The 24,240-nt window shown below is 33.3% G+C and overlaps 4 protein-coding genes across 4 annotated transcripts; 2 read left to right on the plus strand and 2 right to left on the minus strand.

The window, feature by feature from the left end:
* The first annotated feature begins 4,323 nt into the window (after positions 1-4,323).
* TIR1C (protein TRANSPORT INHIBITOR RESPONSE 1C) lies at positions 4,324-8,133 on the plus strand. Its single transcript, NM_001358245.1, has 3 exons — positions 4,324-5,010; positions 6,293-6,788; positions 6,912-8,133. The coding sequence occupies exons 1-3, from the start codon at positions 4,541-4,543 to the stop codon at positions 7,707-7,709; spliced, it is 1,764 nt and encodes a 587-aa protein (NP_001345174.1). The 5' UTR covers positions 4,324-4,540; the 3' UTR covers positions 7,710-8,133.
* Positions 8,134-10,378: 2,245 nt separating this feature from the next.
* On the minus strand, positions 10,379-11,164 carry LOC106797396 (N66 matrix protein-like). Its single transcript, XM_014771685.1, has 2 exons — positions 10,656-11,164; positions 10,379-10,568 (listed from the first exon to the last, which is right to left on the minus strand). Exons 1-2 carry the CDS (start codon positions 11,162-11,164, stop codon positions 10,379-10,381), a joined length of 699 nt encoding a protein of 232 aa, XP_014627171.1.
* Positions 11,165-15,314: 4,150 nt separating this feature from the next.
* LOC100784376 (rRNA-processing protein FYV7) lies at positions 15,315-18,372 on the minus strand. Its single transcript, XM_003554451.5, has 3 exons — positions 17,756-18,372; positions 16,131-16,240; positions 15,315-15,979 (listed from the first exon to the last, which is right to left on the minus strand). Exons 1-3 carry the CDS (start codon positions 18,000-18,002, stop codon positions 15,683-15,685), a joined length of 654 nt encoding a protein of 217 aa, XP_003554499.1. The 5' UTR covers positions 18,003-18,372; the 3' UTR covers positions 15,315-15,682.
* Positions 18,373-19,979: 1,607 nt separating this feature from the next.
* LOC100784906 (CASP-like protein 1E1) lies at positions 19,980-21,657 on the plus strand. The gene is made up of 2 exons (XM_003554452.4): positions 19,980-20,346; positions 20,979-21,657. Exons 1-2 carry the CDS (start codon positions 20,111-20,113, stop codon positions 21,331-21,333), a joined length of 591 nt encoding a protein of 196 aa, XP_003554500.1. The 5' UTR covers positions 19,980-20,110; the 3' UTR covers positions 21,334-21,657.
* The last annotated feature ends 2,583 nt before the right edge of the window (positions 21,658-24,240 follow it).

Consider the following 24,240-nt stretch of genomic DNA (forward strand, 5'->3'; position numbering starts at 1 on the left):
ACAAGAAAAACGTGAAACAAAGGCTGCTAGTTTTGATTTTTGAATAGGATCTTGCTATTATCAAGCATCAACAATAGGACCTGGATTTAGAGGATCTGTAACGCCTATATAAAATCAATAAATACACCCACCTCAAGTATATAATCTGGGTAGATGATGAATTGTGAATTATATATGGATCATTCTGTTAAGGAGATTGTGTTGTTGTCTGCTGGCACAGTTCCTGAATGTGCCTTTGCCTTCTATTATTTGATCAGCATGTGTTCCGGCATGCTTTCCGCTCTATTCCCATGGATCCATGCTTCTTCTTCTTCTATCTCCTCCTCGCATTTATTTCGCTTCATTTATTTATCTTCTTTCCAATCCTTGACATTGGATGTGCCACTTCACGTGTAGAAGTTAACACAATCATAAAATCTAAATAAGTTTATTTAAATATTTGTGGTGTTATTTTCAACAAAAAAACATTATATATATAATTTATTATTATTATTATTATTTTAAATTCTGAAGTTCTATCGTTGACAAAAAATAGTGAACCTCAGCCATTAAAGCCACAAACCAAAAACAAAATTTCAAAACCAATCCTATTCCGTAAAATTCAAACTTGTTCTCAAATTTGACGCTATTTTAATTTATTTTTCTCGGTGTAATTGTATAAGACTGTTTTTTTTAATACTTCATATACGTTTTAATTAATTTTGTTTTCTTCTTTTGTCAGGTTCTTTTTTTTGACAGATTGTCAGATTCATTTTTTAAGTCGATAAAATTGGAGGGTACCTTAAACAGTACTATACGAAGCAAGCATATACTAATATTAAAGCTGAAGGCAATTTAATTCCACTCGAGGGAGAGAGAGAATCCCGGAGAACCGTGCGTGGGCTTAATATTAAACTCATTAGATTAATTATCTCAATTCATTAATGCGATTTTAAAATCATAAGCTCGATTTCTTGACCAAAAAAAAATGTTGAACTATACGTGCAAGACAACTAAGCTCCCGCTTTACTATTTTAATACAAATTATTGGAGTTCATAGTTCAAACACAAAAAGAAAGAGATTAATGAAGTGTTTGTTAATTCATTACCTAAGACCATAGGTTTTGAGCGGAACTCGTTTATAGTAATTATTTTTGGGAAAACTTTTTGCCGTTTACTAAAATAATGTAATAATAGTTTTGGAATTGATTTTGACAGTCAAAATCGTGATGTAATTGTAAAAAAAAAAAAAAACAGAATCAACAAAGAATTATTTCAATGTGACTGTGAAAAAAAATTGATTTCGTTTCACTGTGTCACGTATCCAAACACACACTTTCATCATTTCAAGAGGGAGAAGAAATGGCGTCAGGCTTTAGCTTTTGTTGGGATACGTGTGAGTTGTAATTGAACTACAATATACATATATAGACCGTACACTGTGAAAAAAGTTAAAATGAGCTTTGAGGATGAGGGAGAGAAGGAGAACTTTGATTGAGATGCAACGTGCAGGTTGTTTCTACTTTAATCGTTTCCATTACAAAGCCAACGGATTGCTCCCTTCTCCTCTTACTTCATTAACAAATGCTCTTTTAGTATTTAAATCTAAATGCACATTATTTTCATATAAAATTTTGGTAAATTACGTCTCGAGATTTATCAAATCAAAATCAAGACACACTTTAAAATTTAAAGTGTTTATATAAATGCTAACAAATTAGTTATTAATAAGATTTTTACATTGCCTGCAAAATTTAAACCCCCTTTTTTTTTTTTTTTATATTAGCACGATTTTTGTTAACTGAGTCTTTTGTTGACAAGATTAAGTACCTTCTAAAGGTATACATTTAATTGTTAAGCAAGCGCATAGTCTAAGTCTATACAATGAAAATACAAAACCAAGACTCGTAATAGCAAGTAATGAGCATTTAATTTTAGTTATCCAAGTTTTGATTGAAAATGAAAACTACTCCAAAATTGTTCGTTACCACGAGTAAAAAAGTAACCTTATTGAATGATATTTTAATGACATATTATAACTCCTTAAATTCTTTTTACTCACTTTCGTGTAGAACAATATATTTTCAATTGAATAAAGTAATTAAAAGACGATAAATTAGAAAAGTGAAAAACAACCAAAAAAATATTGATGTTTTAAATAAAGATGATAACACGAGTAATTTATTTAGGATTTGGTAAAAAAAAAAAAAATTTGGAAGTTATTTACAAAGAATTCAGTGTTTTTATCGTCATGAATATTTTCATTATTCTAGAAGGGTGAAGTGGCCATCATAGCCGAATTTTGAATATCTACGTTTTAGTAACAATGAGATGTTAATGTACAATTTATATAATTTAGATTAGATACTCCTAACTATTTTTTTATAGCTCTACCGATATGTAGTTAATAGAGTTAATTAGGGGAGTAGTTAGTCTATTTTTAAATTTAAATATATAAATGAAATATTTATATAATTATTTAATATTTTTAAATGAAATTTATTATTTTTAATTTTTTTGGATAGCAGACCTGAAATGTTAGCGCGTCAAAAAGTGAATTTTATAAATAATACTTCCTATAAGAAAAAAATAATCTTATATATTACACTTAAATATAAATAAATCTAACTAATTTTATTTTATTTTATGTTATCATTCTTAAAATATTATTTTTATTTAATTATAATTTAATTTTTAATGATTCTTCTTTATTTATGATAACAAATTCTAATAAAAGATATTTTACAAATAAATTTATTTTTGAAATTAGAAAAATCAAATGATATTAACTAATATAAATTAATTAATTTTTATTAAATGAGTTTAGAGGGAATACATTCCAAACACACGTGTGTATGTACAAAGGAGAAAAGAAGAGGTTGGTGCTTTGAATTCTATATTTCCTGCTTGCTTTGGAGGTAGGTTGAGATAATGGAATTCTTGCTATCTAGAAATAGAATTTGACTGAATATATACCAAGGATAAAAACCAATCAATCCTTGCCTTACTAAACTTGATTTCTTATTGGATATCGCCACTTGTGCTAATCAACTTTATAGAGAATTGCTTGTCAGGTGAGCTTAAGATAATAATATGATTTAACTAACCAAAGATCTATGATCAGCATCTACCAAAAAGGGGAAAAGAAGATCACGAACCAATACGGTAACTGGAGATATTTATATGCTATTCAGGGGTTTGGTACTCCAATAGTTTTGCACTTTTTTTAAATTTTAAGTCACCATCACACTCATCTAACAACCAAAAATACTTTTAATTAATTCTAAGATCCTTCGTTAGCGCCGATGAATAATAGTTTGCCTTTCCCTTCTCTATTCATTCCGTTTTTAAATTTTTGCGTGATTGACACTATACTTGTAAATATACAATTTATTTGCTATATGACTTCTACTTAATTAGAGTAATTTATAATTAGTTAATAGCTATATAAATTATATTTAGTTAATAGTAACTATCATAATATAATCATTCGTATATAAAATGTAACCTAAAGTTGAATTTTATTTCATAGGTTAACCATAATACCTTAATTGATGGATAGTATGTATTTTGACATTTGCACGATAAGGTCATTAATGCAGGCTGATTCGTACTGGTACCATAAGCATATGGTAAATAATGGCATGGATCATATTAGATTAGTGTGTATGGTGGCATTAATAAAGTGGACCTAGCCTTTTCTTTCGAGGGGGAGAGATGAGTGAGAAAAAAACAAGTTTGATACGAAATGTGTGAGAAACCGGAAACAAATATCTGACTGTTAGAAATCATAGAATGAAACAGTCACATATGATTGGACGGCCATGATGTCATGATTTCTAGTCTCCACTTCATATCATTCATTCCCTCTTAACACAAAAACTTTTTTATTTTATTTTTTCTCTCGAGAGTCCGAAAAACATACTATAATATCCGTGCATCGCGGGTGGTCCCCCCATCTCTTCAGATCCAGCCGTGCAACGCGAATCATGAGATTCTCTTCCACACCCACTTCGGTACACATGATAACACTTTACCAAACCCCCCTCCCTCCGCGATAAAATAAAACCCTGTCGGTCTTCCCATCCCCCGACGAGTCGCGAGAAAATAACAACGACATATAAGGAAAAATCTCGTCCCCATTTGGTCCACGGCTTTTACGTACACCCGTTTTCTGCGGCTCCTCTTCCATCCTTCTCACACCTCTCATCCAACGGCTCCTATCACCTCTCTCACCACGTGTCTCCTTCATAATTGCTCAGACACAAAACATCACCAGTTTCAGTAGTTCATAGTTCGGTTCGGCACCACCTCCTATTTAACCATGGTTAAATTCTAACCTTACCGGGCAGCATAAGCATAAACTTAAACTCCTTATCCGTCTTTCTCTCCCTCACATCACACATCACACATCACACAAACAGAGACACATTATTATTACATACTACCACTCTCGTAGTCTCGCTTGGTGTTAATGGCGTTTCAGATCTAACAGTGCAAGTGGTTCGGCGTGGTTGTTAGTGAGTTGGTTAAGCGACGGCGTTTGGTTGGGGTTAGTATTATGCAGAGAATGGCGTACACGTTTTCGTTTCCGGAGGAGGTGCTGGAGCACGTGTTCTCGTTCATATGGAACGAGAGGGACAGGAACGCGATCTCGCTGGTGTGTAAGTCATGGTACGAGATCGAGAGGTGGTGCAGGAGGAAGGTGTTCGTGGGGAACTGCTACGCGGTGAGCCCTCTGATGGTGGTCAAGCGGTTCCCGGAGGTGAGATCCATTGCGCTCAAAGGGAAGCCGCACTTTGCGGACTTCAATTTGGTCCCCGATGGCTGGGGAGGTTACGTCTGCCCCTGGATCGCCGCCATGGCTCGCGCCTTCCCCTGCCTCGAAGAAATCAGGCTCAAGAGGATGGTCATCACCGACGAGAGCTTGGAACTCATCGCTAAGTCCTTCAAGAACTTCAAGGTCTTGGTTCTCACTTCCTGTGAGGGTTTTACCACTGATGGACTTGCCGCCATTGCTGCCAACTGCAGGTTTCTTTCTTTCTTTCCTTTTCTTCTTCTCTCTTTTACTCCTAGTAGTGTCAAACGAAACGATACATTGCTGGAGTTTCTGGATTCTGATTGCTAGTGGAAAAGTAGGCAGCTATTGCTATTGCTATAGCTGCTGACGTGTTGTTCTCTTGTTGACGGAAGAACCTCAAGTTCGGATCTTTGCCTTTTGAGCGTCGTTTTGCGTTATGGTTAATGTGAACCACGGCACTCTCTGTCGCCGTTTTTATGCTCAGATTTGGCTCTTTTATGTTTCTCTTAAATCAAGTTTTGGATTTTAACTACGTCTTCGAGTTAGGACTTAGTAGTAGTTCTTAAGATCAGACGTTCAAATCGAAATTATGTTTTTTGAACTTTTTTATTTGTGAGTTTTTGGAACGGACGTTGTGGTGAATTTGAGAGACGTGTCGTTATTTTTTATTCGTTTTCTCAGGTGTATGTTAGATCCGTTTTCCGTGTGGTTTGTGTTGTGGTTGTGGCGCTATTTGTAAAAAATTGTGAAATTTTGGCACCGTGAGTATGGTTGATTATGGATGGCTAGTTATTTGACCTGTGATGTAATTATGGGGTTTAGATTTCGCAAAGTCTTGGTTTAAATGACTATTGTAAGTTTGCATTTCTTAGATTATTATATTACTGTTATTTTGCTGTTGTTTTTAATTTCACTTTCCTGCCATCGGGAATTGGGGTATTCAATACTGGCTTGTTAGGATTATTAAACTTTGAAGAGTTAATTTTCTCCGCTTATTAATTTCACTTGCATCCCGATTTTTTTTCTTTCTGTTTTTTTAAATTAATTATGCTGCTTATTAATGATTTTTTTATGATGTGACAATTTATTTTATGATTGATTGACAAGTTAACACAGCCTAAAAGTTTGAACTGACAGTGCATTTCAATTAAATCCATAGTTAAATATATTCCTGTATTTTTTCCGTCTATTCTTGTACGGAAACTTACATGTTTAGAGGGACGGACACTTTTTGTTTGATAACGGATTAGAGGCGGTGGTCTGAACCATATGGGAAAACTTTATATCAGTTTCTTCTTAGCTTTTGCTTTACGGTTGGTGCGTCTGTGTTGAATGGGATGGTATGCTCATATTGGGTTCGTTGCCTATAACGATGTTAAATGTTAAATTATGGCTCTGTTGTTCAATGTACAACATTTTTCTTTAAGAAACCCAGAGGATGCCAGTTTATGAACTGAAGTGTCTTGACACTGTCATTGATAAATCTCTTTACTGTGTGCTTGTGCATTGTAGGAATTTGAGGGAATTGGACTTGCAAGAGAGTGAAGTGGAGGAGGACCTTAGTGGGCACTGGCTAAGCCATTTTCCTGATTCCTATACGTCATTAGTTTCACTTAACATCTCTTGCTTAAACAATGAGGTGAGTTTATCTGCGCTAGAGCGTCTGCTTGGGAGGTGTCCCAACCTGCGGACCCTCCGTCTCAATCGTGCCGTGCCCCTTGATAGACTACCCAACCTACTTCTCCAGTGTCCTCAGCTGGTTGAGTTAGGCACAGGAGTCTACTCAACTGAGATGCGACCAGAGGTCTTCTCAAACCTGGAAGCAGCATTTTCTGGCTGCAAGCAGTTGAAGAGCTTGTCTGGCTTTTGGGATGTGCTCCCATCCTACCTTCCAGCTGTCTACCCCATCTGCTCAAGGCTAACATCGCTAAACTTGAGTTATGCTATTATTCAAAGCTCTGATCTTATTAAGCTTATCAGTCAATGCCCAAATTTGTTGCGATTATGGGTATGTATGATTTATATGATGTTTCCTTTATTTATTGCTTGTCCCATGTTTATATTACGCCTCTGATTCACTGTCTAGAGTGTCATACTATAAACTCTTGGCTAATTAAGGTGATTGCTACAGGTGCTGGATTACATAGAAGATGCTGGTCTTTATGCCCTTGCTGCATCATGTAAGGATCTAAGAGAGTTAAGGGTGTTTCCTTCTGACCCATTTGGTTTAGAACCAAATGTTGCATTGACAGAACAGGGCCTTGTCTCTGTGTCTGAAGGTTGCCCCAAGCTCCAATCAGTTCTATATTTTTGTCGTCAAATGTCGAATGCAGCCCTACATACAATTGCGCGGAACAGGACTAATTTGACTCGTTTTCGGCTTTGTATTATTGAGCCTCGGACTCCTGACTATCTAACCCATGAACCCCTGGATTCTGGTTTTGGGGCTATTGTAGAGCAATGCAAGGATCTTCAACGCCTATCCCTATCTGGTCTTCTTACTGACCGTGTTTTCGAGTATATCGGGACTTGTGGTAAGAAGCTGGAGATGCTATCTGTGGCTTTTGCTGGAGATAGTGATTTGGGACTTCATCATGTGCTATCAGGGTGTGATAATCTTAGGAAGCTGGAGATCAGGGACTGCCCCTTTGGTGACAAGGCCCTTTTGGCAAATGCTGAAAAGCTGGAGACAATGCGATCCCTTTGGATGTCCTCCTGCTCGGTGAGTTATGGAGCATGTAAGCTACTGGGTCAGAAAATGCCAAGACTCAACGTTGAAGTCATTGATGAAAGAGGACCTCCAGATTCAAGGCCAGATGATTGTCCAGTTGAGAAGCTTTATATATACAGGACTATTGCCGGGCCAAGGTTGGACATGCCTGGTTTTGTGTGGACAATGGAAGATGATTCTTCACTAAGGCTTGAGTGATCACGCTGTGGATTGAGCCAAGGAAATCTAATGCCACTTTGGTTTCTGACATCGATAATGGCAGGTACATGCTCAGTATGCAATTCTCTAGTGGATTTACTGTTGCCTGGCTTATATATATAGTTAGTTACGGCTTTTGGTTGAGCTAGGTAAAGGAGAGTACTCAGAAGGCTTGAGCTCGATTGCCATTCATTTTACACTTTGGCTGAGCTATGGGATGCCAATTTTACTGATAAATAAAGAGTCTGAAACCGTGTTGTTGTATGTGCGTTAGATACAGTTGTTATATTATTCTTCATACTATAATATTTGCGGGCTTCAATTTATTTGTATGTTAACTTTCTCTTTCGTATTAGGATGTTGGACACATTTGTCATTGTCACTTGTTAGCCTTCCCAATGAATAATGTTCGTATTCTAATGCAGCCAGCGTTATTAGCTCTTCGCAATTTTGATGCATTTATGTCCATTCTATGTTTGCTTGCTCGTTTGATTCAAAGTCACTCTAAGCTTAACACAATTGGAATTCACCATTGAGTTCCTGCGCGAATACCATGTTTAAACCATGCAATGGTTCTACTGTTATAAGAAATTTTTGTTGTCCCATAAAGTCGTAGGGGGTATTTTATTTGTTTCCATTGGACTATGACCTTATCTTAGATCATATAGAAGCTCCAAATCCTTATCGCTTAGTGGATTACGTTGTGTTTGGTGAAATCTCCCCTATAAGCATAAGAAAACTCTAAACTAGTATAACACCATACCTGTGAAGAAAGTAAAAAGGTAAGCTTGGCATATCAGCTCCTAACGGTTGAAACAGCTTTATTAAACCCTATAATCTATGTATAACTTTTCACTCAACTTTTAGTTGTTTCTGTTTCATTCATATGCTGCTCAATAAATTACATTACCAAAAGTATAGAATAATTCTCACAAACGAATCAGGTTTTATTCAATCTTTTCACTTTATTGCTCATACTTCACATATACTATACTAGTATTATTTTATGCCTACTGAATCGTAAGGTATCTAGTTCGTACGCCTTTTACCCAGCATTTAGGAGTTATGATTATGTTTTTACGTTAACAGCTTGCCAAATCCAAATGGAAGCAGTGTGTAAAAGGCTAAAAGCCTGCGAATGGATCTTTGGAGCTCTCTTCCACTTGAGAACTGGAGAGAATCCAGTAAGTTTTTACTTGCGGAGGAGAGCCATCAGGTTTCAGGTGGCTTTGGCAGGCTAATTAGTGAATGGCCCAAATTTTGTGGCACTGCCATTTTGAAAAAGCAAAAGAAATAAATAAGAAAGGCTACGCTAAAATGGCCTCCCTCAGGTGTGGTGACTTCTGCTTTTCATTCAATTTTATCGGGGAAAGAGAGGAGGAGAGCCTCGACTGGTGAGCCACGTGATAGATTCGGTAACATTGGATGGTGTCCCTAGCTTTTTTGCTTCCTTCAACTGCTCTTTTCTTTTCTACTATCCACCTGACAGTAAATAATAATAACAGTGACTCACTAATCTAATAATCTAATCAGAGAAAAAAGAAACTCAGATTATGTTCTAATCAAGTAGCCAAAAACCTTTGTTTAATGTACGCTAACATGTCAATTAAATTTCGGAGAAGAGGGTGTAATCAACAACTTTTCTTTTTAAAAAAAAGGAAACTGAAAATCAGTGAGAGAAAAAGAGTGTGGCGGGCAGGACAAGAACAGTATGTTGCACGTACACTTTCGTCCCCACCAAACTTATCCAATCAATAAAGAAAAAGCAGTGAAAGAAAGAAAAGGGTGAAGGTGTGGTGTGCGAGTTGTAGTGAGGCCTTGTTTCATTAGTTAATGATGGCCGCACGTTTCATGTTAATGATCATCATCATTTATATTCTCTTATTATTATGGTCCTTTTGATCATTAATTCACCCAGTTCCCTGTTCCATTCTGATCTCACTGTTCTTACGCACACTTATTACTTATATTACAGTCGCAAATGGATGTCCTATGATTACAAAACTTACGATGACGCTGCAGCCCATATCACTTCAGTAGGTAAACTCATGCTACGCTTAAACCTTCTTATTTGTAAAACAGTGATGCTAATTAGTACGAAAATCTCTCACACAAATGCACACGAATTCAAAACTAGCCACGTTATTGCATAAACATTCAAGTATGAAATAGAATAAAAAGCTAAAGCAATCAGTTTGTGGCACATAAGATTTGTATGGATTCGTTCAATAATATTCCGTATCTAATATCATTTTCCTTTGTCAAAAAAGAATGGAAGCAATAAGAAATGAATTTTAGACCATTTACATGTATAAGTTTTATGCTCAATTAAATAATTTTTATATTATCATCGAATCATAAAATCATCATTTGAAGTGTGTCCATTTGAGGTGATTGTGAGTTCTTTTATTTTTGGTTTTCAAATATTTCAAACAAAAAAGTATTTGATAAAAAATGAAACTCAAATAATTTTTAAATTATCTTTGAAATACTTTTCCACTCATTTTTAAAACCAAGAAAAAATATTTTGTGAGTTGGTTTAGTTTAAAAAACACACACTTTTCCCAATTTGATAATGATACTTTTTGTTATCATCGTTACTATCACCACCACCATAGTTATTGTCACTATCACCATCGATACTACCATCACCATCGTTGTCACTGTAACTAATTGTCACTACCATGACCACCAACATTGTTATTACTATCATCATCGACATTACTATCACCACCACCATTATCATTGTTACCACCATTACCTTCGTCACCAACACCGCTAACACAACCACCACTGTCACTGTCACCATCGTTGCCATCACCACCACTACCATCAATGTCACCGTTATTGTCACCACCACTATCATTATCAATAATACCATCTCTATTACTATCATCACCACCACAACCACCACCGTCATCATTGCAACCACCACCACACCATCACCACTTGTTGCCAATACCAATATTGCTACTAGCATCCCCCACTACCATCATTGTCATGATCACACCAACACCACTACCATCATTGTTATCACCATTGTACCTGATTGTCACCATCATGATTATTATTATCGTTATCACCAACATTGTCACTATCACCACTACTTTCGTCACTGTCACTACAACCACCACCACTTTGGTGGCGCCACCAACACCATTATCATCATTGTCACCACCGACATCACCATCGACATTGCTGCTACCACCACCACCATCAATGTCACTATCACTATCACCACTACCAACGATACCACATCCGTCATCATCATTGCCACCATAACCACCACCATCAGTTGCTTCCAACACTAACACCACTACCACAACCACCCTACCAACATTGTTACCACCATCGGTTGTCACCACCACCAATGTTACCTCCACCATCATTATCACTATTGTCATTGTCACTATAACCACCATTGGTATCTCTATTGCTGGTGTTACTTCTAACATCACTAACACCATATCATCATTGTCATTATTATTACACAAAAACACTCTTAAACTAATTTTAATAAATAAGAAATTTTCAAAATGACTTTATTTGAAACTAATTATATTTTAAAAATTGGTTTGAAATTTTTTTGAAACTAAAACTAAAATCTGTTTGTTATTTTAAAAAAATTCAAAACTCAAAACCATCCCAAACAGGATTAAAAATAATAATTTTAAAAGTTAACAAACTTATCATATATGATGAATTATGATTAAATGATTGTGTAAAACTTTTTACACTATGAATACATAAACTTTTTTCCCTCAAGTTTTAATGCTATCACGTTATAGATTAATTATTTTGAAATCTTCAATTATTAGAATAATTATTTTATCATGTCTCTACTACAAATTCCAATTACGTGCGAGGCCGAACATGATTCTTGAATAATCCACTCCATCGTCAGGGTTTTGGGCCTCAATGACATGTACTCTCTTCAAGCATTGTATAACATCTTTAGCCCAGCCCATAAATATAAATTATTTAAAATGATACAAAAATTTGAATATTTGATATAAATATAAATTGAAGTTATTAAAATATGCAAATTAGATGCTCAACATCAACACTAATCTGAATCGCCTCAACATTAATACTAATAATATTTATTAAAAATATTATTAATATTAGTTTATACTTCTATAAATATATTAATAAAATATAATAATAATAATAATAATAATAATAATATTAATAATTATATTTTTAGGATTATTATTTTATTAGTATATTTCTTGAATATTAATAAGTTTCGTAATAGTATATTTCTTCATCGTCAATAGTACATTAATATTATTAGTATTATTACTATTTTATTAATATATTTCTGTAAAAGTTTTGGTTAGAAAAATAGACAATAAATAATATAGCATTCTCACATTTCGAAAGATATCGATAACTTTTTATATGGGCTAATAGTAATTTAACAACTTTACATTATTGCTCCACCTCATAATCAGACTGTTTTTTTTTTCTAGTTTCTTTAATTTCTTAAATTAAGAAATTACTAAACAGTCTAAACTGGGTATACACAGAATTAAAATATTAGATGCCCAAACTTGCAAAGATTCATTTTAGCCCTTTTGTTTGCGTTGTGTTTGAAAAAACAATCACTATTAATTAAAATGAAGGCTTGGAAAATAAAATTAAAAGGATATTATCCTCTGACTTGGCAACGTTATCTTTGACGCCTCTCCGCTCACCACTTCGGTAAATCTCTACAATGTTTGAGATATATTTTCAGAGGGTTTTTCTTTTATTTTTAGTTATTGTCGTGTGAGACCTGCTTTATTTAGAAATTTATGAATATAAATACTTTTTATATGATTATTTTAACGTGTGGCTCTTCGGGAAAATGATGAGCTTTATGTGTATTTGTGTGGCATAGTAAAATAACATGAACTGAATGAAAACTTAATAAATGTCAATTTTGAAGATTATAAAGTTCGAGAATTGAGTCAGAGAGAGGATCGAAGTAGGAAGATCAAGAATTCAAAAATCAAAGATTTTCTTTTTGTTTTTCTTCTTTGAGTTTGTATCTGTACAAGATAAGCTAAACCAATAATTGATGGGGGTTTTCCTGAAAGCTGATTAATTGGAGGCATTTTGAAGATTATATTTTGGATCAGTTTATACTTGTTAGACAGTTATTGACATTTGTATATGGAAGTATCAAATCTAACATGTAGAAAAAAAAAACTCTTTCAAAAAAGATTTTCTCTAAGTGGAGGTCACTCAGTTTAGAATACTTAGGTGAAATGTCCTGGCTTCTTAGATCATAGAAAAGATTATTTATGTTTGTCTATTGTGCATATTTCTTCAATATTCATGGGTCAGGACATTACGTTATGATATATCAAAATGTTTCATCGTATTTCAAGAATTTTGACATATAATTACGCTGCTTTCATAGGTAATTGGATTGAACAGGAATCAAACTTAAAACTTAAGATGCTATAAGTAAGATTATGGGTGATCTTATGATTACACAATCCCCTTGCCTGAGGTACAAGTTACATAGAAGTTAAATGTATATGGATTAAAATATAATCTGATACAAAAATTACACTTTAAATTTAGAAAAAAAATATTTAAAACATGGAGATGAAAAGTTTTGTTTAAGATTTAAGTTTATGTGCTCATTTATGTTATTAATTTTATTCTATTCATTTTCTTTTAATTGATTGATTTTTTTAAGAAATAATTGATTAAACCAAGTTTTATACATTTCCTAGAAATTGTATTTGAACACAAATTAAGCACAAACAATTATACAATTTTGCCAATGTCATATAGGTATTGAGTTTCATTTGGATTCAATTTCGCAACCTCAAGTTCAGGTGCAACCTAACAAAAAATTTGGACTTCTCTCCGTCACTTGATCTTTTATTTTTTTGGTAATTTGGTCTTAATCAATCTGTTTGGTTTGCAATGTGCTCTGCTTCTGTTGTAACTACTTACTAGATAAGATTAATTAATAAAGCATGCCCACTTATTATATATATATATATATATATTCGAGAGAATCTCATTGAATGTAATATTTGGCATAAAGATCAGTAAATTGGGAAATTTTTTAAAAAAAGTAAAAATAATGGGAAACAACCTATTTGATTTTTCTTTGCTTCTTTTCCTGACTACAGTTGAGAGGGGTCTAAGATGAATTTAAATCATAAAGTAAAGGCATTTTATTTCACGAGTAAGAAACAAAGAGCATAATAATTTTACATAACTTGTTGATTGAATAGACTTTGGTTGAACTCGAAATAGGCTAACTAAATCTTATTTTTTTTGGAACCTAACCCCGAATTTGTCTACCCTGGGGTGCTCAAGTCATCAACTAAAAGTTAGGCCAAGCTAATCTGAACAAAAATAGTACATGTGGTTAGAAAATTTAGAATATAATAAGTTGAGGGAAAGATTCTTGCGTACGCAATTGAATTAGAATATTATAGCGGGAATAACTTATTCTAATTCAAGGTAACGAAGCTAATTTCGTTACTTTACGAGTTTTTTTTTTTTAATATTGCTTTTTCAGCCTCTGAAAAATGATAAAGACCAAAGACCTCGTCAATTAGTTGGTTTTGAAAACTAAAGGACATTAAAGCTACTTGATAGTTGATATTGAAAACTAGAAAATGGGCTGCTTTATTTTTCAATTTTCAAACAATGTTGCGATTAAAGGACATTAAACAAACTAACCCACTAGAGGAAAAAATGAAAAGAGATAAATCAAGCATGCCCCTTGATCAAGTCAACGTTGGTGCAACTCAACAACCACCATGAGAAACGTCGTAAATCATATTTAAATGGACTTAGACTTGTAATAGAGCTAATAATGGGTTTACTTTTTAAATTAAAAGAGACAAGCCATAGAATAAGATAAGTGAATCCGGTGGCCATACACGAACTTATTTCGTCTTTGCAGAGCAAGACTTACGCAAGACCAGGGCATAACAATGGCTTGCGTGGAGTTATGTATTGACTTCATGGGACTTCTCATGGCGCTGGTAATTGCTCTCACCCTCATGCTCATCTGCTCCTCCCCTAAGAGGCGCGTCGTGGTGTATCACTGGCCATGACCTTTTTCTCTCCTCAGATTTCTGACAATCTCAAGTTTTGTCATATTGAGTTTTTGTGTTCATAGGGTGATTTTTCATTTCTGTGTTTTCCTTACCCTTTGTGATTTTATCTGGTGTAATTCATATGGCTAAAAGAAGGTAACTGGGGATGTGCCATCTTCACTTCCTCTGCCTCTCAGCCAAATAGATACTCTCTGTTCGTACAATTGAAATGAATAAAATAGAAGCTACTTTTCAATCAGCGAGATACCCACTTTCAAGTGATATCTAATTTGCATATCAATTAGGAAGATAGGTGCACAATTTTCTTTTTTCCCTCACATATTTCGTGTGGTTGACTTCAACGAATCAACGAATTTCTTTGATGAGTAAATGGTTAAGATATTGGAATTACCGATGAGATTTCTCAAAGCTACCTTACGTTTTATCCGTGAGAGAATGGTTGCAACTACTATTATCCCTTCCTGCGTTAAGATGATACTTACATGAATAATAATAGATTAAATAAATTGAAGAAAGTTTACATGATAAACATTCTGCATTTCGTATTTATCTGTTTCTATATTGGCGCAAATGGCAACTTAATGTACTCACTGCCTACAGTGATTATCACGGCTGCTACATAAATATTACTAGCATCGATTGTGGTACAAAATTTGATACAACCATGGATGAAGATGGAAATCTAGTCTGCACAAAATTGTGATGAACTATAGTATACTGCACAATCAAATATGCTACAATCAATATATCATTAAGCAGTGCATCCTTCCTCAATAACTGTTCTACTCAAGCTGGTTCACCGAATTAATGTCACTGTCATGATGCTCTGATAAAATTCAACAGAAGGAATGTTCTCCACCATTGGTCCTTTTCTACTCCACGACTCAGGATTTACTGGCAGCTGCTTTTAGTTGAGCCTTGAATAGTCTCCAAAAGATGCTCAATTCTGTATTTCATAACAGGCTGCCCTTTTCGTGTCTTCTTAAGCATTTTTTCTCGCATAGCCTTTCTCTGAGCTTCAGCTTGTTCTCTGTCTTCCTTCTTTACCCTCAGGACAGCCTCTTTCTCCATTCTTTCTTTCTCTTTCTCTTCATGCTGCTTCTTGTACAACTCTTCCAAACTAAGGGCGCTATTCTTCCTCTTCCTCCTCTCACTCTTGTCCTTGTTCTCTTCAGTTTCATTTACATTCTGTAATAGCAAACAGAAACTAAGTGGATAGTGCATAAAAACATATTTAAGAGCGTAATTATGAATTGAAATTACAGTATACGCTCTTAGGCCTTATCAATTTCACAATCATGTTAACAACCCAAAGCAAGCAGCTAATAAGATATCAAACCTCTTTAAGTCTCTGAGCCAAGGAGGGATCATTTTGCTGGTTTTGCTGCTTTACCAACTTCTTAAACTTATTCACATTCTTAGCATTTTTATAGAACTCCCTTTGCTTCTCTGACAACAAGGAAACAACACCCATGAGAAGTGCGTAATGGTATATGACAAAGGAACTTAAGTTAGATATCGTGACACCCACATTCTCATATCAATTCTTAAGTATGTATGATAAGGATATAATCAGAATTCAAGCAAGGGTTTAGAGACCTATTTACTAACCTTATCACGATTGGAACATGTCTTAAAGACTATAAAAAAGGAAATTGTAGGATCTGTAAAACATATGGAAAGTGCAGAAGAAAGAACTCTTTCATATTTTTTACGAATCACATAATCTGAACAAATCATGACAAGGACTTAAGGTTTTTGATTATCACCAAAATATTCAATTACATTAACAAAACCACTTCAACTAGCTCCAAAAGATTTTTGACAAATGTAGCCTCGTGGAAGTGTAGAAAATGAGTTGCAAGATTAATATATATTCTTGATTCACTTTGCACTTATTTTACTATAACTACCACTTATAAGAAATTTCTTCATCAAATTTGTTTATTGTATGATTAATTTTTATGGTTCAAACTATAATTCATCACATTGATTCAGCCAATAAATATTAATTCTCACAACAAACAAAGAATAAGGGTGTTGGACAATGTCACAAAATGAGAGGGAAGATGTTTGGGTGAAAGAAGTTTTAAATAGTGGAAGAAAGACTACAGCTATTTTTTGATACATGAAAAAGAATGGAATGAAGTGAAATGATTCTAGGTTCTGTTGGCTGGATTGTTTAAATAGGATAGAACTGAACCTTGAAGGAACGTATTCCATTCCATCCAATTTCAGGGGTATGAAGTAAAACAAACATTTTTCCCCATTTTATCCTAAAAACGTCAAAGCAATGAAATGGTAGCATTATTATTCAATTCAATCTAATTGCATTCCATGACATTCCATTTTGTTCGACTCACCATTAGATATCCAATTTATTCCATTTAGCACAAAGTGGTAACTTTATTCAACAACCAACTGGGATTTCCGATACGAAAATGCCAAAACATTTGGTGAAATTAGCAAGGAAACGTTAACTGTTATAGCATTTCCATGTGTCTAACTCCATTAGTATCTGTGTTTTAACCTAGAAAATGCTAAACACAATGCCACATCCACATTGAAAGCACAACGTTGCTGGTGCTGTGCAAGTGTAAGTAGAAAAGTATGAAGAAAAAGTCGAGCCCAAAATATTAAGGGAGAAACCATTGAGCATGCTTTAAAGGGCTGTGAGCAGTAAAATATGCGCAAGGAACAAAGAAAAACTTATCACTCTTAATCCTCAGAAACCCAACTCAAGTTTGCAAAACTTAAGATGCTATTAGGCATCAGAGTTGGCCGTTTCTCCATAAACTCTCGTACTCAGCAGGAATAATAAAAGGCACATAGCATGCTAAAAATGCACCCAATCATTCACAATTTCAACCACAAAAAACAGGGTTTTGCAATAAACGATAAAAGGGTTTAAAAGCATTGGTGAGAAGTTGAACGACTAATAGTTAAAAAGAGAAAGTTGCGTACTTATGATGGCTGGGTTATAGAGATTGTTCTTGGATTTTGCGTTGGCGAAAGCGTCGAGCGAAAGGCCACTTCCACCCAACCTCGAAATGTTCTTCTTTTTCGTCATTATTTGTTTCTGCTTATCGCTGCGTACCTTGTCGTTCTTCTTCATCGCCGAAATTGAGGTGCAAACCCTAACAATTTGCAGAGTATACCAATTACAATTAGAGGACACTACCCTAAACATAATAAAATACTGACACGTCATTAAAAAATTAACAATAAATAAATTAGTATTAAACGAAATCTGGAGCGCAATGACAACGGCCTTGCCCAAATCGATCAATAAGCTCCACAACTGATTTCAAAGCTGACAAAGGCGCCAAAACGACGTGAAGATTTGTCTGTTCATGACAACATAGCTTAGGTTTGAATATTGGAAATTCTTGTTTGTGGATGATTCATATCTTCATTGTCTCTCAAGCTAGTGATTTCCTTCAAAATCCTCAATTTTGAACTTTTTATTAGCCAAAAAGAAGAAAAGAGCCTTTAACTATGCAAGCTTTTCGTTACTTCTGTGTATTCATTCACCCTTATTTTCCTTGCAAAATTTGTTATGGTATACTCATTCGATGAATAAAGTCTGCAATTTCCTTGATGACTATTGAATTTGAATTAAATAAACACCAAAATATATATACTTTACAGGGTATTTTTTGTTTGTTTGTATCTTCTTTTCTATCACACTATTTAACAAGCTTATAGTCAATCGCAGTTTAGTTATTTTCAAAAAGTATTATTTTCGCGATCTTAAGTGTACAGTTGTCACAATCATCAACGTTAAATTGAACTTAAGAAAATGAATGTACCAATTAATGTTCGCATTCAAAAACAATGTTGAGTAATGAAAACATAGCTCAGGTTACCTTGTGCCAAAATGTGATTTCACTTTTTATTTATTTATTTACTATATTATTAGAATATGATTCTTTGAATACTATTTATTTGGAGCAAAGTAATTAAGTGCATGTCCTGATAATCATTCTTATGACTCTATTGCTATTATTTAAAGTTCTTTGATCTAGCAATTTATGCTCAGTTGCTGGAAATTACTTTTCATTTTATAGATAGTCCATGATAGTCAGTTTTATTTTTCCCTAAAGACTTCCTTTAATTTGGTCGTTGTTTTGCGTGTGTAGTTTTGCTTTAGGGCGTTTTTTGCCCTCCTTATACAAAAAAATGTGATAACCATGCATTTTTCCTTCTCAAGGATAGGCTAGGGTGATTCTTTTGTCTATGTTTCCACACTGAATAAAAAAAAACTATGTTATTATTGATTCGCAAAGAGAAAAAAAAAACTGATAAATATTTTTGTTTTTTAATTTGTTAGATGCTGACAATCAGATTTTTGATAAACGTAAAAATTTAAATTATTTTTAAATATGCATAAAATGTAACATATTCATTTTATCTTTGACCACACCTACATGTTTGCTGATATGATAACTTATGATTGTCATATCATTTACATAATTGTCCTGTATAAAAATGTTAGATTTTTAATTTGATCTCTAAATTTAATAATTTATTGTTATTTTAATTCTTAAATTCAATCACTTATTAACATTTTAATCTTTAAACTTAATATGTATCTCATTTTGGTTAACATCGTTACATGCTAATGTTAGTGAATATCCCTCTTAATAATAATCTACATTCATAGTTTTATTGGTCAGAACCATAACTGATGTGTCCCCAATCCGGATAATAATTTCTTCTATTTGACACCTAGAATGAAAAGGAGAAAAAAAAAATAGAAGTATAATAACTAATGTTAGAAAAAGATAAATAAAAAAATATAATTACTATTAAAAGACATTATAGACCAATAATAAGTTAATACAGATAATTAAAGATTCAGTACCAAATCTCTCATTCTTGATAAGTGAGTTCAAAAATGTCTATAATGCTACTTATCTAGCTTGTTGATACTAAAATAACTGTATTCAAATATAAATCTAATCTAACGTGTCATTCACATCCTAATATCAGGAGCATCACCCCATTCTGCAACTTTTCTTAAGAAAAAAAAGGATATCTGATATGTCATTACTCTACAAGCTAGAGTAATGCATATGAGCATTGGGCATAGATTGTTGATGACATTAAATAGGTACAGGCCGTACGTGGTGCCTTGAATGCATCTCCAACCTCCCCACCTTTCTCATTCATATATACATCTTTCTCCTAATAACATCCCATCAACCCTCTATCTCCTTTCCGTATGTTATAACAACATTTTATATATTCTTCTTCTGAGTCCGGTTTTTTCTTTCTCTCAAGACCATTATACCAGATCCAGTAATTGAAGAGAGTATGAGCAGCCAGATGTCGTCGAAGCCGAACGTGGATGGAGTGCACTGCGATGTGAAGGTGGTGGAGAGACCAATGAGAGAAATTAGGCCCTACGATCTGTTGCTGCGGTTTCTTGGCCTCTCACTCACTCTTGTAGCAACCATCATTGTTGGTGTTGACAATGAGACCAAAGTCATCTCCTATGCCGAAATGCAGTTCAAAGCCACTGCTAAGTGGGAATATGTCTCTGCTATTGTGTAAGCCCTTCTCACTCTCATTCAACACTTGTTTTTTTCTTTCTTTATTTATTGCCAAGAAACTCATCCATGTATACACACATAAGGTGGTCTATTTAGCAAATTAGAGTGTGTGAAAAGAGATACTTTTTTTTCTAATTATAATTTGAAAAAAAAAATATTTATATCTACTTTTTAATCATAACTATTCAAATATCAAATACTTTATAGTCATTTATTTTTTTTGAAAAATCATAAATATTCACCACATTTTGGGATCGATTTTAAGTGGAAGAAAAGAGAGATCAGAAGAAAAAAAAATGATAGATGTGACAAGTGATATATGATAGAAAATGGGGAGAAAAATAGATAGAAAATAAAATAAAAATGAGATAGAAGAGAATATGAATCTATGAATATTTAATTACTCTTTGTATGTTTATATTGATTAGTCAAAAAATATGTAGTTGTTAAAGGTATTTTTACTCCTAAAACAACAATTTCTTTCTTCATTTTGTGTACTGGAATTCAGAAATGAGAATTAGAATTGGCACAAGTATTTTTCAAGATTAATTTATACGAATATAGTTAAGATAGTTAAAGGTTTATTGTTTCCACTGTGATCTAAAAAAAACGAGTCAAATCTGGAACAGGTTTTTCTTGGTGATAAACGCGATAGCATGCTCATACGCAGCTGCATCATTGGTTATCACATTGATGGGAAGAAGCAGTGGAAGAAAAAATAACGATGTGACGCTTTTGGGGCTAACAGCGCTAGATCTTGTGATGATGGCTTTGTTGTTCTCAGCCAATGGTGCAGCCTGTGCAGTGGGAGTGATAGCACAGAAGGGCAACTCGCACGTGCAATGGATGAAAGTGTGCAACGTCTTTGACGCCTATTGTCGCCACGTCACTGCTGCATTGGTCCTCTCCCTCTTCGGCTCCACCGTCTTTCTCTTGCTCGTGCTCCTTTCTGTTCTCAAACTCCATTACAGAACAAGAAGCTAGATCTCAATATGATACACACTATAATATATATATTTGTAGTGTTAATTAATTAATTAAGGGTGTGAATCGTATTTTTGGCTTAGACCTAGCTTGCACTTATTGTTGTGTTTGATGAAGAACGCCAAAGCACTTAAAGATATAGATATGCCCCAAGTAGTGATTAAATTGAATGTGGTTCGTTTGTAGTAAATATACTTTAGCAGATGGTAGGTCGATTTATTTAAGAGAGCAGTAACAGTAAATTAATATAGCTAGCTAGCTAGCTACTTTAATTTGTTTTTTCTGAATGAATGCGTGATAAAGTGATCATTTCACTTTGGAAAAGTAGGTAAATGTAGTAAGTAGTCACGTCGTAGCTACCATAGATATCTCAATATACGACGACCTTCTCCACCCTCCTTCTTCAAAGGAAATTAATGTTACCTAGTAATAATAATAAAAGAAGGGAATATACGTACGTGTACTGTAATAATAAAAGAAGGGAATATACGTGTATTGTTGTAACGACTAACTAGTGAAATACTAGCACGTTGTTTTTTTTTTACTATAGATCCATCCATAGTCGTTAATTTCTTAATTAGCTATATATCCATTGGCCAATAATTTTTCTTCTAAGATAATTTCATAAAGAGACAGTTGCATTTTTAAAATAAAAGAATTTCATGCTTATGCAATAAATTAATCATATATAATAAATTATAATTAAATAAATTAATCATATATAATAACGAGGATGTAAAATTACACAACCATTACATAACTCTCAAAATAAGTACTTAAAAAGGAAAGATCTTCCAGTCAAATGCAGACAGTATTATTATTGTAATTCCTAGAATGAAGGCTAAGGGATCTACAGACACCTTATTGAAGGCACATGCCACAATCAATACTAATAAATAGCCTGAAACTTGAATTGTTGTACTTGGTTTCCGTGTTTAGAAGTTGCCTTCATTGAATGTGTTTGGCAGGGACATAATAAGTTTAGGGTTTAATCAAAGTATATTATGCACCATAAATGTTAAAAAAAATTTTATTCAATCACAAACGTATAATAAGTTTGTTATACTAACAGTATTAATTTATGATTAGTTAATAGTCTATAAATTTTTATATTAATAGTATATAACTATTAAACTCAAGAGTATTTCACTTAATTTACAACGTATTTTGTAATATTATTTCATGTAGCATTTGAGTTTATAATTTCCTAATTTATTATTATTTTCATTATCTTGTTAAAAATTATTGTTTACCATTCCCATGTTAAAAAATATTTAACTCTTACTCTCATCAAATTTCAGTCTTTTATAAATAAAACATTAAAATTATAACACAAATCTATTTATATTACCTCATTACATTGAATAAAATAAATTAAATATAAATATTGATAATTATTTTAACATATATATAATTAGCAAATTTTAAATTATGACTAAATAATTAGATATTATTTTATCTCTTTTTACTCTTATTATATTTTAACATTATTTCTAGCCACCGTTAGACTTAGATTTTTTCTAATACATAAGCCGCTAACAAGGAATTGCATCCTGACAACACCTTGATTCATAGTTAATTTGCACACAAAAATTATGTTTCCAAACCCTTTATCCCATCCTATATGACTTTCAAAATTTTAAAACATGCAAAATTCACAATTATACATCCAATAATATTATATGGTAGTGAATGTTGAACTTTAAAATGATAACCTAAGACAAAAGTGAAAATAACATAAATGAGAATGTTAAAATAAATATATAATCATGTAATAATAGATAGAATTTAGAATGTTCATATACAAGAAAATATTGATGTAAGCATCTAACACCCATCAAGAAAAATATGACAACAAATTGATTAAAGTGTTTGGAGATGTATCAAAAAGGATATAAGAGACGTCAACTAGAAAAGTATATTGTATGATTTTTAGTCCAATAAAAAAAAAGAATAAAAACCATAAAAGATGTTGACAGAAACTTAAAGGAGACATCTCATGCTCAATAATACTTTTTAAACTTTAATTTTTAATTGTGTCAAATGACATTGGTGATCTATATAATCAAATTCATAGTGAGATATTTTGTTGTTGTTGCTACAGCAAAATTTACAATCGTCTAATTTCGAAAGCATCTCTAGGATAAAAGGGGTCTAGATTTTCTCCCGTCACTAGAAAATTCCAATAGGAGAGAAAAAGAAATAATGAGTGTATGGGTTTGGTCACACACATCCGTTGTGTTTTTCTCTTTCCTATTAAAATTTTTGAAATTTTCCAAGTGTGAGTTCTACACAGCTATTGAAGCGGAAAATCTAGATGCTGGCCTTCCATAGTTCCATCAGGTTAAAAATGTGTTGGGTCATTTTTAGCCTTATAAACTCGGGCTCCGTTCTTCGGGACCAGTATGCTTTGTGGGCTCGGTACATAGGAACTGGACTAGTAGCACTTATAGTTCGGCCCAAACTGATGCTTATCCAACTATATAATAGGTTGCAACCCAATTTATATTTCTGGCAATTAAAAAGACCAGATAGTGCGAAAGTTTCCCTAACATAACTTAAGCAATCCTGTTCATACGGACAGATGATGCATATACTTTTGAAAAAATAGATTACGAACTGATGATATAAAATAATTTTATAATGTCATCAAATTATAAATGATGATATATAATAAATTTATTGTCTTTTATAATATTTATATTAAAAGTTATATTAATAATTATTTTTTTATTGATTGATAATGTAAAATATTTACAATATTAGGATATAACCCTAATGTGATCTAAATTGTTGCATTACACAGGTAAACTCAGAATTTAGTTTCAGATAGAAACAGAGATTCACTAGCAGTTGGGATATTTGGGCTTCAAGCAACGAGTTAACAAAAAGAAACAAAAATCCTAT

Source organism: Glycine max, chromosome 19 (genome assembly GCF_000004515.6).
Source record: "Glycine max cultivar Williams 82 chromosome 19, Glycine_max_v4.0, whole genome shotgun sequence".
NCBI lineage: Eukaryota > Viridiplantae > Streptophyta > Magnoliopsida > Fabales > Fabaceae > Glycine > Glycine max.

Coding starts and splice junctions, on each gene's coding strand:
- TIR1C (NM_001358245.1), top strand. CDS start 4,541: ATGCAGAGAATGGCGTACACGTTTTCGTTTCCGGAGGAGGTGCTGGAG. Junction 5,011..6,292: donor GCCATTGCTGCCAACTGCAG/GTTTCTTTCTTT, acceptor TGTGCATTGTAG/GAATTTGAGGGAATTGGACT. Junction 6,789..6,911: donor CAAATTTGTTGCGATTATGG/GTATGTATGATT, acceptor TGATTGCTACAG/GTGCTGGATTACATAGAAGA.
- LOC106797396 (XM_014771685.1), bottom strand. CDS start 11,164: ATGTTAGAAGTAACACCAGCAATAGAGATACCAATGGTGGTTATAGTG. Junction 10,569..10,655: donor ATTGGTATTGGCAACAAGTG/GTGATGGTGTGG, acceptor TGATAATGATAG/TGGTGGTGACAATAACGGTG.
- LOC100784376 (XM_003554451.5), bottom strand. CDS start 18,002: ATGACGTGTCAGTATTTTATTATGTTTAGGGTAGTGTCCTCTAATTGT. Junction 16,241..17,755: donor CTATAACCCAGCCATCATAA/GTACGCAACTTT, acceptor CCTTGTTGTCAG/AGAAGCAAAGGGAGTTCTAT. Junction 15,980..16,130: donor TGGCTCAGAGACTTAAAGAG/GTTTGATATCTT, acceptor TTGCTATTACAG/AATGTAAATGAAACTGAAGA.
- LOC100784906 (XM_003554452.4), top strand. CDS start 20,111: ATGAGCAGCCAGATGTCGTCGAAGCCGAACGTGGATGGAGTGCACTGC. Junction 20,347..20,978: donor GAATATGTCTCTGCTATTGT/GTAAGCCCTTCT, acceptor AATCTGGAACAG/GTTTTTCTTGGTGATAAACG.